At 42.8% G+C, this 14,248-nt stretch overlaps 1 protein-coding gene across 1 annotated transcript; it reads left to right on the forward strand.

Annotated features, from left to right (window-relative positions):
• Positions 1–3,104: 3,104 nt before the first annotated feature.
• On the forward strand, positions 3,105–13,903 carry ARL5A (ARF like GTPase 5A; the record flags this gene model as incomplete). Its single annotated transcript, XM_082001611.1, has 6 exons — positions 3,105–4,009; positions 6,040–6,100; positions 9,149–9,296; positions 10,458–10,541; positions 13,185–13,336; positions 13,855–13,903. The coding sequence occupies exons 1-6, from the start codon at positions 3,964–3,966 to the stop codon at positions 13,901–13,903; spliced, it is 540 nt and encodes a 179-aa protein (XP_081857737.1). The 5' UTR covers positions 3,105–3,963.
• Between the last annotated feature and the right edge of the window lie 345 nt (positions 13,904–14,248).

Raw genomic sequence — 14,248 nt, forward strand, 5'->3', positions numbered from 1 at the left:
GGAAAATGCAGCCCCTAGCAGAGTTCCATGCTCCTTCTTCCAAAGAGTGACGAACAGGAACCAGCAACCTAACAGAGGTGCTACAGTCATCAAAAAAACCAACCCCAGCAGTACAGTGCCTTCAAACGCGGTACGCAGCAGGGGAGCAAACCAGCTGTACGGCAGCACGGGGTTGTACTGAGCCCCGCCGGACCAGCAAGGGCGTTGTGCCCTTGGGCTCCCCTGTACGACTGCCCTTGGGTTCGTGCCGGAGGGGAGAGGTGTAGGGGCCGTCAGCGGGGCTCAGGCAGGTTTCGCTCATTGGGGCATTCCTCTCGCATCTCTCTCGGCCCGGCAGCACCTGCGATAACCAGTTGCACAGTTGTGCTGCTTTCCTCGATGTTTCTGTCAGGAGCCTGCTTTTGAAGGCCAGAAAGACATTTCCCAGGTGAGCTGCATGTTACATGTGAATTAATGTTGGCTTTTACATATCTAATGCATGTGCAGGGGTCTTAAAATTCTGTTTAATTGCATTATCTTGTCGTAAGTGTCCAAAATCAGTTACGAGCATGCACGTTTTAATCTAAGCTGCTAATAAAAAGCTTAAGGTCTTTCAAATAAATGTAACTGAGCAAAAACGTATTCTTTTGTGTGTTTTCGTAAGATCCTGGAAGTTAAAAGTTCATAAGCCACTTGTCTGTCTTCTCTACATGTTCAGGTTTCTTCTGCGTAGGAGTATTTTCCCTTTCCTACTGTAGGCAGATGATGTGCTCCTGCAGCATAGACATGCTCAGGTGACCCACTGTCTGCATTACACTTGCTTGGAACAAAATGTACACGACCTGAAAAAAGCTTTTCGAGTTTCCAGGAGGAAACTGTGTCACTGTATTCACAATAAGCCATGCCAATCTGAGTGCTGCTTAGAAAGCTTCAACCAGCAAAGGGAAGCCCAGCGTTGGTTTTGGCACGTAAAAAGGCAGCAGAACAATACAGGTTAAACCAGGCTGCTGTACAAATGACTGACTTAAACAATGATTTAACTGCCAGAGGGGCCAGGAGGAATGAAATTTCAGTAGCTTCCTAGTCCTAAAATACACCATATATTCATACATCTTGTGAAAATGTCACTCCATTTTGGCAGCTGTTGGGTACAGGCAAGCCGTTGGTAGTCAGGGGTGTTATGTGGCAGGACCAAGGGGTGCTGGCTGCAGGGCTATACTAGCCAGCGCAGTCTGATCTTAGCTTCAGTAGGCCACAGGGTCTATAAAAAAACCCAAACGTACATGGGGGAAAAAAACCACGATGCTCTTCTACTTAAAGAATCAAAATAAATGGTTGAATTTAATTTTGCTACCCTCTCACATAGCTGTGCAGCCTACCTAACCCTGGAGCGAGCCCACGGATTGCAGACTTGCTCTGTGTTTACACCAGGAGAACCGAGAATAGAAATGGATCGTAGGCATCTAAAATTCTCAGCTGAGCTATGGCAGAAAGGGGGATAATTGTCAGCTAATGAATAATTAATTCCATCACAGGCTGAATGCTGAACTTGCGGCAAGCATATTGCATTGGAGGAGCTGCTTCGTTTGCCTGCCAGTCACACGCCGTGCCAGCGACTGCAGCTCTAACACGGGGACTGACACTTCCTGCTGTATACCTCGATTTCTCCTTTGCCTTCCCCCGTCAGCCTCTCCAAAGCCACTGCCCTCAGCTAGCAGACTTCTTGCTTGTCCCAGGAGGAATACACAAATCTTGGTAACTCCAGCAGTGGAACAGTATGGAAAGATATTTGTGCATTGCCCTTACATATGATAAAAGCATCGCTACTTCTCCGAAGTCATGCCTATTGTTGAGGTTAAAAATCAGCAGTATGGTTCCAAAACAGCAGACCAAAACCATAAAGGGTAAACAGCCTTCATATTAAGAGAGACGCTTTTTTTTTCACATGCTGCTGGTGACTCTTGAGCAAATGGAAGTTTCACAGACTAGCTGAAAGGTGTCTGGGCTAACTGTGTTTTTCCCTGACATATTAGGTAGCTGATATTGCATCGCTATTGTTAATGCTGAAAAAGGTGTAAAGCATGAAAACCATGGACGATAACACATTATATCTAGTTATTTCAAACCTAGATGACTACAGATCTGTTACTAGTGCAGTGTATGAATTATTTTTATCCTATTAAAGTTGTAACATGCCAGTTTATTATTGGGGTATTTATTTTCTTCAACTATAAGGACCATATACTCCACTGCAACAGAAAGCATGAAAGCCTGCAGACACAGAGAGAATCTCAGAGATTACTACTGGCCTTGCCACTTCGAGTACAGGCCAATAATTGCAGCAGGAAAAATAAAAGCAGCAAGAAGGAAAGAAGCAAAAAACCTCTGAAATAAGAAAGGAGAGGTGGAACTGAGTGAGTAGGCATGCCAGCCTGCAACAGAGTACATGAAAAATTAAGCCAGTGGACAGGAAAAAGGGAGGCTGTCATGCAAGTGACAGGACAATAGGGAATGAAGAGCAAAGACAGTAATGTGTACTATCAATGACAGGAAGTTATACTATGTCCTACTGACAGTTCTGAGGAACAACAGCATGTCACAGGACTTTAAGGCTTCTCTGTCCCAAGGAAGGCATCCCAAGAGGAGCTGGTCTAGCTCAAGATGAAGGCTTCCCAATCCTGAGTGGGGACAGAGGATGACTCCCAGGCTGGCTCAGCTGCCACCCGACCAAGCTTCCAAGAAAAAGGAACTCCATCAGATTACTGTGGTGGTTAAGTGATAAGCAAAGCCTTCAAACTCTGATCTTCAGAGGAGATGCCTTTTGAACTTTTGAACCAGACTTTCCACCAGTTTCACTCTTTCACACTAGCTCTCCCAAAGTTAAATTTACTTTTTCAGAGAACTGCAGGTGTGGGTTTTCTTTACCATAACCACCCATAGTGTTTAAAATGAAGATGTGTCCAACAGCTGTGCAACCTACCTGCGGCTCCCTAGAGAATACTTCTAACTGAATTACAAATCCTAGTGCTGAGAACACCCATTGCTTAAAGTTGCATCCAGCACTGGTGCCACTGAAAGACAGAACGGGACTAACCCACGTAAAGTTTTGTTTGTAGAGCAGTTAGTAAAGGCCTTCAGGCTGAAATGCAGGTGGTGCTGGGCATTAGCTTGCAAATAGAAGGGAAGCTTCTCTGTTAAAGTTTCTCTGTTAAATAAAGCAGTATTACTATACATATAAAATATCTAATATATACTATTATATAATATAAATTATATATAATATTATAGATATTAAAGGTCAGGGATGAGACAAACGAGGGGAAATATCCCATGTCCTGCCTCTAGCCTATTACACAGAGGTGTGTATAACCTATTTATTACCTGCTTGTTGGGTTTTTTTTAAAATCCATGAGGTTTTAAACACCGTGGCAGGTTTGGACCTGGAGCAAATTTCTCTTTAGGCAGCCTGGGTGCTTTTTAAAAAAAAAAAAAATAATAAGAGGAATGTAGAACTTCCACAGCTGCAGCTGCTGAGCAGTGACTTTCAGAAACCCGGCCTCAGGCAGGAAAGACCTTAATGCGAGCGGCTACCGCGGTCAAGGCCGCACCCGCCCCACTGCCCAGCCTCACGCGAGGCAGCTGGGCGAGCACGTAATGGCGGCCGTCGCGGCGGCCCCGCCTCCTCGCGTCACACCGTCCGCCCCCGCCTCCTCCCAGTCCCTACGGTGGCCGAGGAGGTTCGCTGCTGGCAGCGCGGCGCCTTGCTCTCCCCGTTCCGCGGCCGGCCCGGGCAGGCGGTGAGGCGAGAGCAGCGGGGCGGCGGCGATGTCCGAGCGTGAGCAGGCCCGGCGAGGCCCTAGCCCGCCTTTCTGCCGGCAAACCGGGCGCTGGGCCGGGCCCTGAGCCGCCCGCGGGCCGGGAGCGGGATAACCCCGCAGTAAGGCGCTGAGGAGCCGGCGAGGCCCGGAGCCGCCCCGGCTGAGGATGGGGATCCTCTTCACCAGGATATGGAGGCTGTTCAACCATCAGGGTGAGGGTGAGGCGGCGGCCGGAGGCTCATGGACGTGTCGGGGCGCGCAAGGTGGCGGGCCGGGCCTGAGGGCGATGCCCGGCGGGGTGAGGCGGCGGTTCCCCGCCGCTTGTGAAACCGCTTTGGGGGCGGCCGGGTTCGGTAAGGGGATGGCTGCCCGCCCTCGTTAGCTTTGGCCACCGGGGCTAAAGGGCCAGGTGGCCGCCTTCCCGCAGCCCTGGCCGGGGTGGGGAGAGGGGTGGCCCGGGAGGACAGGCTGCGGCCAGAGAGGTTGGGGGTTTTTAACCTTTTTAAAATTTTTTTCCTCTCCTCTAAGTCATTGGAAAGCTCATTTCTTGGAAAGGTGGCTATTAATTTATTAACGTGCGCCGAAAGAACACAGCTGTGTCGCGGTGTTGTAGCGTGTAGTTTCATCTTGTCATCTGCAGAGTATGCTTTCTTAATGGTTTTAAGTGACAGACCTCGATATCTGGCAAAATTGCTCATTTATGGAGTAAATGTTATAAGTAACTTCAGATTAGTAAAGCCTGTCTCCTTACTGAAAGGTTTTAATGAGAGTTGTAACTTTAACTATAAAAGACATGCTGACGTGCTTATCTGTGTTTGTAAGGTCTTTTAAATTTGATTTTGAGTGAACTTAAATGCTCTTGCACATGCATGTTGAATGTCCCAATTATATGCCCATTAACACTTGGTGCAAATACAACAAAATATTTTTGTCTTGTAGCATCCAGCCCCACCTCAGATGTTCTGTTCCAACTGATTTCCTAACATCCACTATGCTGGCAACATCACACCAGAAACAAAAGTTCCTAGTTATGTGGGGTCAGGTAAGCAGATATTTTTACAATATTGTGCAGTTATGCAAAGTTATTAAAACCAGATTTTATATCTGATGGTATATGACAACTCTGCAAAACCACACAATATTGATAAAATCAAAACCAAGAAACCCTACTTACCTGACCCCTATCCCCTCCCTCTCTCCTCTGTGATAAATCAATGCGAATGTACTTTGCTAACAGAAGGAATTGATCTCTGGTCATCTGAAGCTTGGGCAGGCTTATAATGGCTTTTTTGTTGCCCTTGTGTGGACCACTGGGGAGGGGGGGAAGAAAGCCCCTCTCACAAAGCTTCTACTTGCATGAATAGTCCCATTGAAGCCAAGGTTATTTGTGCAAGTAAAAGTTGTGTAATACAGCTGAGAGCAGGCAGTGCTCCTAGAAATCATAAATTTGAATGTGCTTGACAACACCAGCTGTAGAATTCAAATTCAGTTTTGCAATGTATAGGAAAGAAGGTGCTAAAAAGGAACAATAATTGATTCTGGCATTGAGCTCCAAAACATGTTTGCATATGTGTCAGAGTAGTTTTGTGCAGTACTCGTTGGTTCATCTAAAACTAAATTGGGTGAATGCGTTCTGTAAAATATTCGTAGGCAAATCTGTTCTCCAGGTTCCAAACCTGCTGAAAGGAAAAGAGCACGCTGAGGGAGACAGGTGGATCACCCTGCTCACAGTGCAAACCAGCATCGTTGTGGCTTTTAACAACTCTTTGCAAATAGATTAAGATGTTGCAGGCCATAATAAAAGTACAGCCCTGGAAATGAACATTTAACATGTGTAAGCATGTGTTCTGGCAAACTACTGTGGTTGGGGGGAATAGAGAGTACAGTCTGTTACAGTCTGCAAAAATGCGTAGACGCTTGGGAAAGGATTCCAGAGTGAGGTTGCTCTAGCAGTTTAGAGAAGGAAAAAAATCCACGTGTAATCTCTCAGAAATCATTCCTGTAGATGTACAGATGGGGGAAAATTGACAGTCACTTTCCTACTCAGAACGGTACACTGGTTTGTACACCTCCACAGGCAAATGAACTTTTAGGTATGGCCCATGAAATGTGGCACCTGGATTTTGGCATTGTTTGCTTAGGAAATCAGTCAAAAATGCAACACTAACCTTGTTTCGTAAGACAGTTGTTACCGTGATAGCAAAGTTAACAATGTGACTTACTAGTGATATTTTTATTTCAGAGCACAAAGTAATCATTGTTGGTCTGGATAATGCAGGAAAAACAACCATTCTTTATCAATTGTAAGTATAAACTGCAGATGACATTTCATGTATGTCAAGGTGTGCATTGTATATTTTACTCTGACTTGTTGCTGCTTTCCCCGTTCATTTTTACTTTGCGAGCATTACGCTGAAGATTACTGGATAGTATAGGGGACAGTGGGTCAAAGCATGTGTTTAGAGTTTGGAAATGTCTGTATTTTGCCTGGTATATGAATAAGGTTTTGTTCAGAGCTTTTATTTATCAGATTACATTACTATTACTACTTAATCACAACTGCCTTTGGTGTCACCATGTAGGCTGTTTGCCAGATCCATAAAATATGATTATATTGAGGTTTAGCCACAGGACAATGTTGCTAAACTGATCCATGCTGCAGCATATAAATACTAAATTGTTCTGTGAGTGGCAAAGCAGTGAAGCCTGACCTCTCCCTGCTATATGACTTGTCCCCTGCATACCAAGATGTACTTTCATGTCATTTGTGGTACGGGATGAAGGAGGAAGGCTGAGCTCTGCCTGAACCCAGGACAGCATAGCTCTGCGGCTGGTGACAGCCCATGCTGCCTGGCCCAGGCTTTATTTCAGCCACCAGCGTTCGTAGCTGTCGTGGAGCTTCCGCCCTTAATAGTGGCACTGACTTGTGTTTGTCTTGGCGTTAACCTTGCTACTGGTTTACATGAAACTTGTATGAGCTTCATATCTCTGGTCCTCAACTGCATTTTGATAAAAGGGTGCAAATTTGTCCACAGACTCAGAAGCTGCTAGGTGGGACAGGTTACTCAAAGTCTGTTTTTAATAGGAACAGATTTGTAGTTTCTCATGTGAAGTAGTCCGGTATTAGGAATTATCCCTGTGTCAGTATCAGAAATAATTCCCGTTAAGTGATATAGCCATACTGGTCCAATCCTACACTTAAAATATGCTTTCTTAAAATGTTTGGGTTTTGTCAAATTATGATCTGCTTTTGCCTTTCTGAAACACAGAACTCGTGCAACATTTCCAGCCATGTATGCCTTAGCACGCTCTGCAGAGGAACTGAAAGGATGAAAGTGGTTGTCATTATTTAAATCGGGAGTAAGAGATTTTTAAAAGCATAAATAGAATGAAGAGGTTTTTTAATACTAGTAACTGCTGCAGCTGAAGGCTGTCCTCAGTGCGTTTTAGTGTTGCTTGTGTCTTTCCACTTCCTCTGCGAATGTCTCATGATTCTTCTCATCTTATTCTGCAGTCTCGGTGTTTTCTTTTCCCTTTTGTACAGTAGATCTCTATACGCCTCCTTTTCCTTTATACCCTTTTTAGCTCCACAGGACTTCCCCTTCTCTCTCATTGTATTCCCCTTCCCCTGTCTGCTGCTTTGGCAGAGCTCTGTCTTCTGTTCCTTCTGCTTGGCTTCTCCCTAAACCCTATGTCCATCTTTGCATATCTCATTTTTTTCTCTTACCATTTCTTCATGGCAGATGAGTGTTCTGAGCATGAATGAGTATGTTTAACTCTCTTCCTAAGAGATGGGCAGAGATAACTAGCAGGACCACTAGTGTACTGGCCGCTACTTTGATGTCATGGAGGGTAACAGCAGACGTTGGAGTGGTGGTTCTTCTAACAGATCACGGCAGCTTCACAGGCACTTCATTTCTTCCTGTTCTCGTGCTCAGATCTTCTCCCTCCCCTTAGGTAGCGGTACAATTTTGTGATCAGGTGTCTAGAAATGCCATGAAGCTTCATGCTCACCTTGTTTCAGTGAGGAGGAGGGAAAAATCCACCTATCGTATTGCAAACTGCAAGATGCCAACAGCTTGAATGTGAAAGGTTGCAGGTTCAGCTGAGGAAAGGGAATTCATGATACGTCTCTTCCAAGCTTTAAAAGAACTCTGCTAAAACCTGTTTTTTAAATATGAAATCAGCCACAGGCATCATCTTATACCATTGTTATCTTTAATTTGATTTTATGGTTCTTTCTTCTAATCCTTCCCTTGCCTTTATATAGCCTCCCACAAATGTGTGGTGGGAAGGTTTCTTGTTATATGCTGCTAAGACACTGGGTAACTGGGATTCCTTTTCAGAACACTGGACCATCCCTTTATCTCCTTGGTTCCCTGTATCCTCTTCAGCAAATATTCCAGCACTGTTACAAGTCTCAAATTGCTGTCACTGTAACTAAAAGGTCTGCTGAGACTTCAAAAAATGTTCGTATGAAATGAAAAAATGTATCAAGATTATCAGAAGAAAAAATAGTTAAATTCTCTGAAAATGGTTGACATTTTCCTTGAAGCTGCTTTGAATTTTTTTTGCATATCGCATACAGAAGAGTTTAAATAATTTGAACTTTAGGAGTATCCAGAGTACCCATTTGGTTATCACTATTGATGTGAAACTGGTTGTCTTAACGACCAAGTTGCACTCAGTATCTCTAAAGTATCTCAATGTTTTTGAAATATTTAATGTCTGCATTTGTCTCCAAAAAGTAGTTACTGGACTATGCTGAAGGGAAAGAGAAGAAAGTTTGGACATAAAGTAACTGCATCGTGAAGAATGTACACCCTTACTGGCCCGTACTGGAACGAGAGCGAGATGTAGTCTGTTTGGTGGAGCTGGATGCTGAGCTGTTGTTTTTCTGCAACCTTGGAAATCTTGTGGCTTAACCACATTCTTGAAGCAAAACAACGGCTCTCTCCCATGCTTGCCAAAATCAGCCTGGAAAAAGAAAAGCTGACTGCTTAAAACAGCTTCTGAAGCAAATATTCTCTCAGCTTTATGATTTAATAAATTATAATATAGTTTTGTTTATGAATGCTCTCTCAGCTCTATAATTCGATTATTATATAGTTCACTGAGTCCTTTTTTGTTGCTATTTTTATTTTTATTCACCTTCCACCGTCAAACCTTGTCTCTATTTGCTGCGTAAGGAGTGTTTGGTATAATTCTCCGACTAAGATTTCAACCTCAGAATAATCATCAGCTTTAGTTTTTGTAGAAGGAGGTCGATTTGGAATCCTAAGATGCTCAACAATGCAGCTAACTTGCCGGTTTTTGCAGTTTCTCACCAAGTTGCCCTCTTCCCTCTGCAGCTCCATGAATGAAGTGGTGCATACCTCACCCACCATAGGGAGTAACGTGGAAGAGATAGTGGTTAACAACACGCGCTTTCTGATGTGGGATATCGGAGGGCAGGAGTCTCTTCGGTCTTCATGGAACACCTACTATACAAACACAGAGGTGAGAATGAACACCTTGCTGGCAGACTTAGTAGAACCATTGGTGGTGAAGGGAATACAGCGTACCGGAGATCTGTACCAGACACTTCCAGATGGCTGTATTAACTGTGCTTTGAACGTTACCGTAGCTACTTCAGGGTATTCCTGTTTTGATTTTTTTTGAAGTCTCCTCCTTAGCAAGCTGTTGGACAACTCACTTTTATATTTCTTATGTAAGATGTGTAATATGGAGTTGCAATTAAAAGCAACTTGTTTGTAAGGATTTTGTTTCTGGGGATCTGCAGCCTTAGAGCAGGTGCTCAGTTTGTCTTGGTATTGCAGGTGCCCATGTTTACAGGTCCCCTCTTGTGGACCATGACTGCTCTATCTCTGTAGCGACTGCTCTATCTCTGTAGCAGCTACTCTAAAACCTGTGTAACCCCTCAGGAGTAAGACTGAAAGAGCAAAAGTTTTCCAGCAAATCTCTGGTGTTGCTCTGTCTTGCAAGCTCCCATGATCAATTTACTTAAGCAGCCCCAAGAATTTTAAGAACTCTTTAGCAATGAAGTTGCAGCACATATACTGGACTTGATTAAAATAATGATTTCAGTCAAGGTTTCCTATGTGCTATACATTGTGGTTTTTAAAAAAAAAAAATATTTTTCTAGTAATTAACGTTGTTCTCCTGTGCTTCCCTATAAGATGCTGTGACCTATATCTGCATGTGTGCTTTTGGAAGTATGGAGCTTATGGAGGTTTTTTAAAATCCCTTGCAAATATCTATTTGCATGCTAGTATTTGAAGTAGAGGGAGAAAGCTGACACAGTTTACCTTTTTAAGACTGCAGCAAATTATTTGGGGGATTTCTGTGCTACCGCAGTTATGCAAACAAAGCACAAAAACAGATCTGTGATTACAGAGAAACACTTGATTTCGACACAGATTTTTCACTTGAAACTGGAAAGTCAAAAGATGTGTCAGAGCTACTTTTGTATACAAAACAGGGTGTAAGTTGTAAACCATAGCAGTGCTGTGGGTAATCACACTCTGTCTGGGAGAAGTGTCCCTGGAATAGGATGATATCTGATAATCCACTTGACTGTCTGGATAATGTGATGGGGACAGTAATGTGTTCTGCTGAAAGATCGAGTTTCTTCTCTGACTAACTTTTTGCTTTTTAAAGTTTGTCATAGTTGTTGTGGACAGTACAGACAGAGAGAGAATTTCTGTGACTAAAGAAGAACTGTATAAAATGTTAGCACATGAGGTGAGTAGACCCTGTGTTTTCTTTGTTTTAATATTTATTGTGGGTAAGATCTGGATGATACATGTTAAGGGAAGCAGATTCACACGCTCTTTGTGAAAGTTCTTACTTACGCCTACTAGCTGGAGGCAGACCAGAATGGAGAGAAGGCCTCTCCGGTCAAGCCCAAGGCGAACATTAACAGTCACGTTCTCCCAGCTGCAGGTAGTACTGTGTCAGAGCTGTCTTGTTCCTGCTAGAGGCTCTGTCTTTCATGAAGCTTGCAGTAAAGCTGTAAATTAATACCAAATTACTGAAGAGAACTCCCACAAAAGTAGCTTTTCAATTTCTGAGTGCTTCAGTGAAACAGAAGTTAGGTCCTGTAAATGACTTTTGTGGGTTTTTTTATAGTTCAATCCATGTTAAGAGCCGAATGAAATAATTTTAAAAAAAGATTTTCACCCAACAGCTTAATTACTATTTTTGATAATGTCATGGTTGCTTGATGTTTTCTGTTTTCACAGTGAAACAAATACATTAATAATATGTCTTTTAGCAACCAGCTGTAAAACTGAAGAAACAGGCTGCTATAGTAGCCATCATTCTAGGTGTACTTGGAATCATAGAATGAGAGTATAATTTGTTAACTTGTAAAGATCCTCTTTAAAATTGAGCCCTGTGTCAGGTCTAAAACTGGGCTATCTGGGTCTGACTTAGAAATACTGCGCTGCTGATAAGCCATGGAGCACCTATTGCATGACCAGAACATCCCAAAGATTTTAATCTATCCCCGCAGTGCAGCAGGACTGGAGCCCCGATTTTTACTAAAGATGTATTTGTATAAGCTTGACTAGTGCTGGGATTCATAAGACAAGTTTAATGCAAACTGGATCAGTTAGTATGAGATGACACTGAGCTTCCAAATTTAATGTTGGAATACAAAGATGTGTGTGAAGTTGATGGCATTATATCCCAAAATATTACATCTGTATTTGAACTATAGCCTCTGTTTAGTAGGTGACTGCAGGAAGGGCAAGGACTGCCTATGTATTTTCTTTGAGTCATCATGGTGATCTAAAGCATTTGAGAAAAAACGACTGCTTTGCCTAGTGTCTTGAATTTCTAATCGTTTGTATTTAAATTAAAATTATGTTTACTCTAATGAAGTAGGTCTGGCTTTCTTGGTTGTGGTGAATTATTAAATGTGGCATGGGGGGACTGTTGCCATTGGGTCTGCTGCTGTCATAATTAGAATTTCAGAGATGTACTCTTCAGTCTGTTGCAGTTCCTAAACAAAATCTGCATCTTCTCTTTCATAATCTATAAAGGAAGATGCAGAAGTTGTTAATGAACTGAATTTGAAATGAGGGAAATCTGGAACTTCAGGCAGCATGAATGCCCTTGCTTCGTGTTGGGAGACTCTGTGCTCCAGAAGCACCCATCTAACAGCAAATGTGCCCATTGTTTTACAACAGGATGTTTTCAGTATATTCTGCTAACTCTCCAGATGCTGTGATGTTTGAAGAGAGCAACAACACATATAAGCTGAAATGAAAGTCAAATATTTATTTAGACTAGCTTTTCATTGCAGTCCTTGAAAATCTTTTGCTTTTGTTAAGCAGTTCAATTGAATTTTTGTTAAGGCAAAATTGAGGTGCCCAGGTCAGTTCCAACTGTTTTCTGGACCAGTAGATCATTTGGGAATGAATTTTACTGCTTTTTGCTTTTGGAGGGAGAGATTTTCAATAATATGTGCCTGTACCAGTGTAATTCCAAGCAGCCTGGGATAAAATAAGCTTGTCCCTAGAGTCATTGTTCTCTAAATTGCTCGTACTGATATTTTAAATATTGCACATGCCTTATAAAGAAGTTTATTGCAATGTGTTTGTTCATGTAGATGTCCATCCTTTGATTCTAAAGCAGTGTAAGTGACTATTTTCTACGAGTTCTGTGTATCCTCTAAATACGGTATTACAGCTTGCTTTACACTGTCAGTGGCAGTCATAATGCTTCTTAATGGGTGGGATTTCCCTCGCAGACGGCTGTGGCGCAGACAGAGGGTACTTCTGGCTCTGGTGAGCCACGGTGCCGGGCTGGGTGCCAGCACGCACGCTGCTGGTGCTTACTGCAGTCGGGCTTGGCAAGGTTTTACCAGTGCTTAAAAAGTTCTGGTGGGGTAACCCACTCTTTCCCCACGTAAGAACTGCTGCACAGTCTTCTAATTTGGTACTAAAATCAATCTTAACAGTGTGGTAATACATAAGTATGGTGTGTGTATATGTAAAAGTTGGGTTAGGGGGAATGCAGTGGTTGGTTGGGGTACACGGGCAGGAGTGACCTGCAAGGTCAGGGTTAAACAGCAGGCCTTGACTGTTAGAGGTGCGTGGGGTTACTGCAGCTGCACACCTACAGAGGTACGGGATGCCTCTGAGCCTCACGGAGCACAGCACAATATTGTGTGTAGTTTTACAGATCATCCTAAGCAAAAATTGGACATTCGGTCTGCTGGATCAAAGGATTTTCTGAGGTTACGTGTCAATCAGCCTGCAGCGTTTTATACTTTAGGGGTTGTTTTGCTGGGGCTTAAGGTTTTCTACTTTGGTATCACATCTTTTGTCTTTGAGGCCTGATTTGTAATCATCTTCTTTTTTTCTTCTTTCTCCCTAGGACTTAAAAAAAGCAGGTTTGCTGATCTTTGCTAACAAGCAAGATGTTAAAGAGTGTATGACAGTAGCTGAAATATCTCAGTTTCTGAAACTGACTTCAATTAAGGATCACCAGTGGCACATCCAGGCATGCTGTGCTCTAACTGGAGAAGGGTAAGAGTTATTCTGGTCTGTAGGAGGGGAATCTTGAGTTATTTTGGTATTTCTATAGAGGCTTTTGGTTTTAACGCACTTTCTTCCCGTCAATAATAATCTTACACATAAAAATTTTTGGGCTCAGAACGTACTGACTTAGGATCAATGTGGTCTGAAAACCATCTCTCACATCAAATCCACAGTCTCACCTCACACTGATAAAACTTTCTATGATTTGGGCCTGATGAGGGCAGGGGTGGGAACGACCTAAAATCTGTTCTCGTTAATTAAGAATAATCATAATTCGAGATAACTTCAGTGCATGTCTTGAAGTGCTGGGATCTGAAGTTTCTCACCCGTAGATTGCATAAGATGTAGGAAACGCTGTGTTCAGAGTGAATTGTTTCTGGAAGTGATTCCTTCAGTCAGAATTACAGAGTTCTTAGGAAGAATTTAAGTTGGTGCCATGGAGTTGTCTTTGAAGCTATCCTGAGAAGTGGATGTATTCCTTAAAAAATTATCTCTCTTGTTTACAGACTGTGCCAAGGACTCGAGTGGATGATGTCAAGACTTAAGATCAGATGATTTTTAATGACCTCTTTGCACAGACATTGCTTAAAAAGAGCTGTACCCATGATCACAGTGGCAGAATTAATGGGTTAGATGTATTTATACTGAACTGAATTCAACTTTATTTTCTACATAGGTGCACACACACACAAACATGTATATAAACTAAGACCATTCAGCAAAAAGAAAGATGCAGTTGATGGCTCCAGTTTGATTTCCTGTTTGTTTTCCTCTGAGGATGCGTGTAAAAGCTGTGATCAACCTTCTTTTCAAGATACAGCCACTCAGAACAGTCCAATGTTGAGCATGGTAAAGATGAAGTGAGAGGAAGGCGCTTTTAATTTTGAGTTTTATTATTCC

Source organism: Phaethon aethereus, assembly GCF_964289735.1.
Source record: "Phaethon aethereus genome assembly, chromosome: 6".
In the NCBI taxonomy this organism is placed as follows: Eukaryota; Metazoa; Chordata; class Aves; order Phaethontiformes; family Phaethontidae; genus Phaethon; species Phaethon aethereus.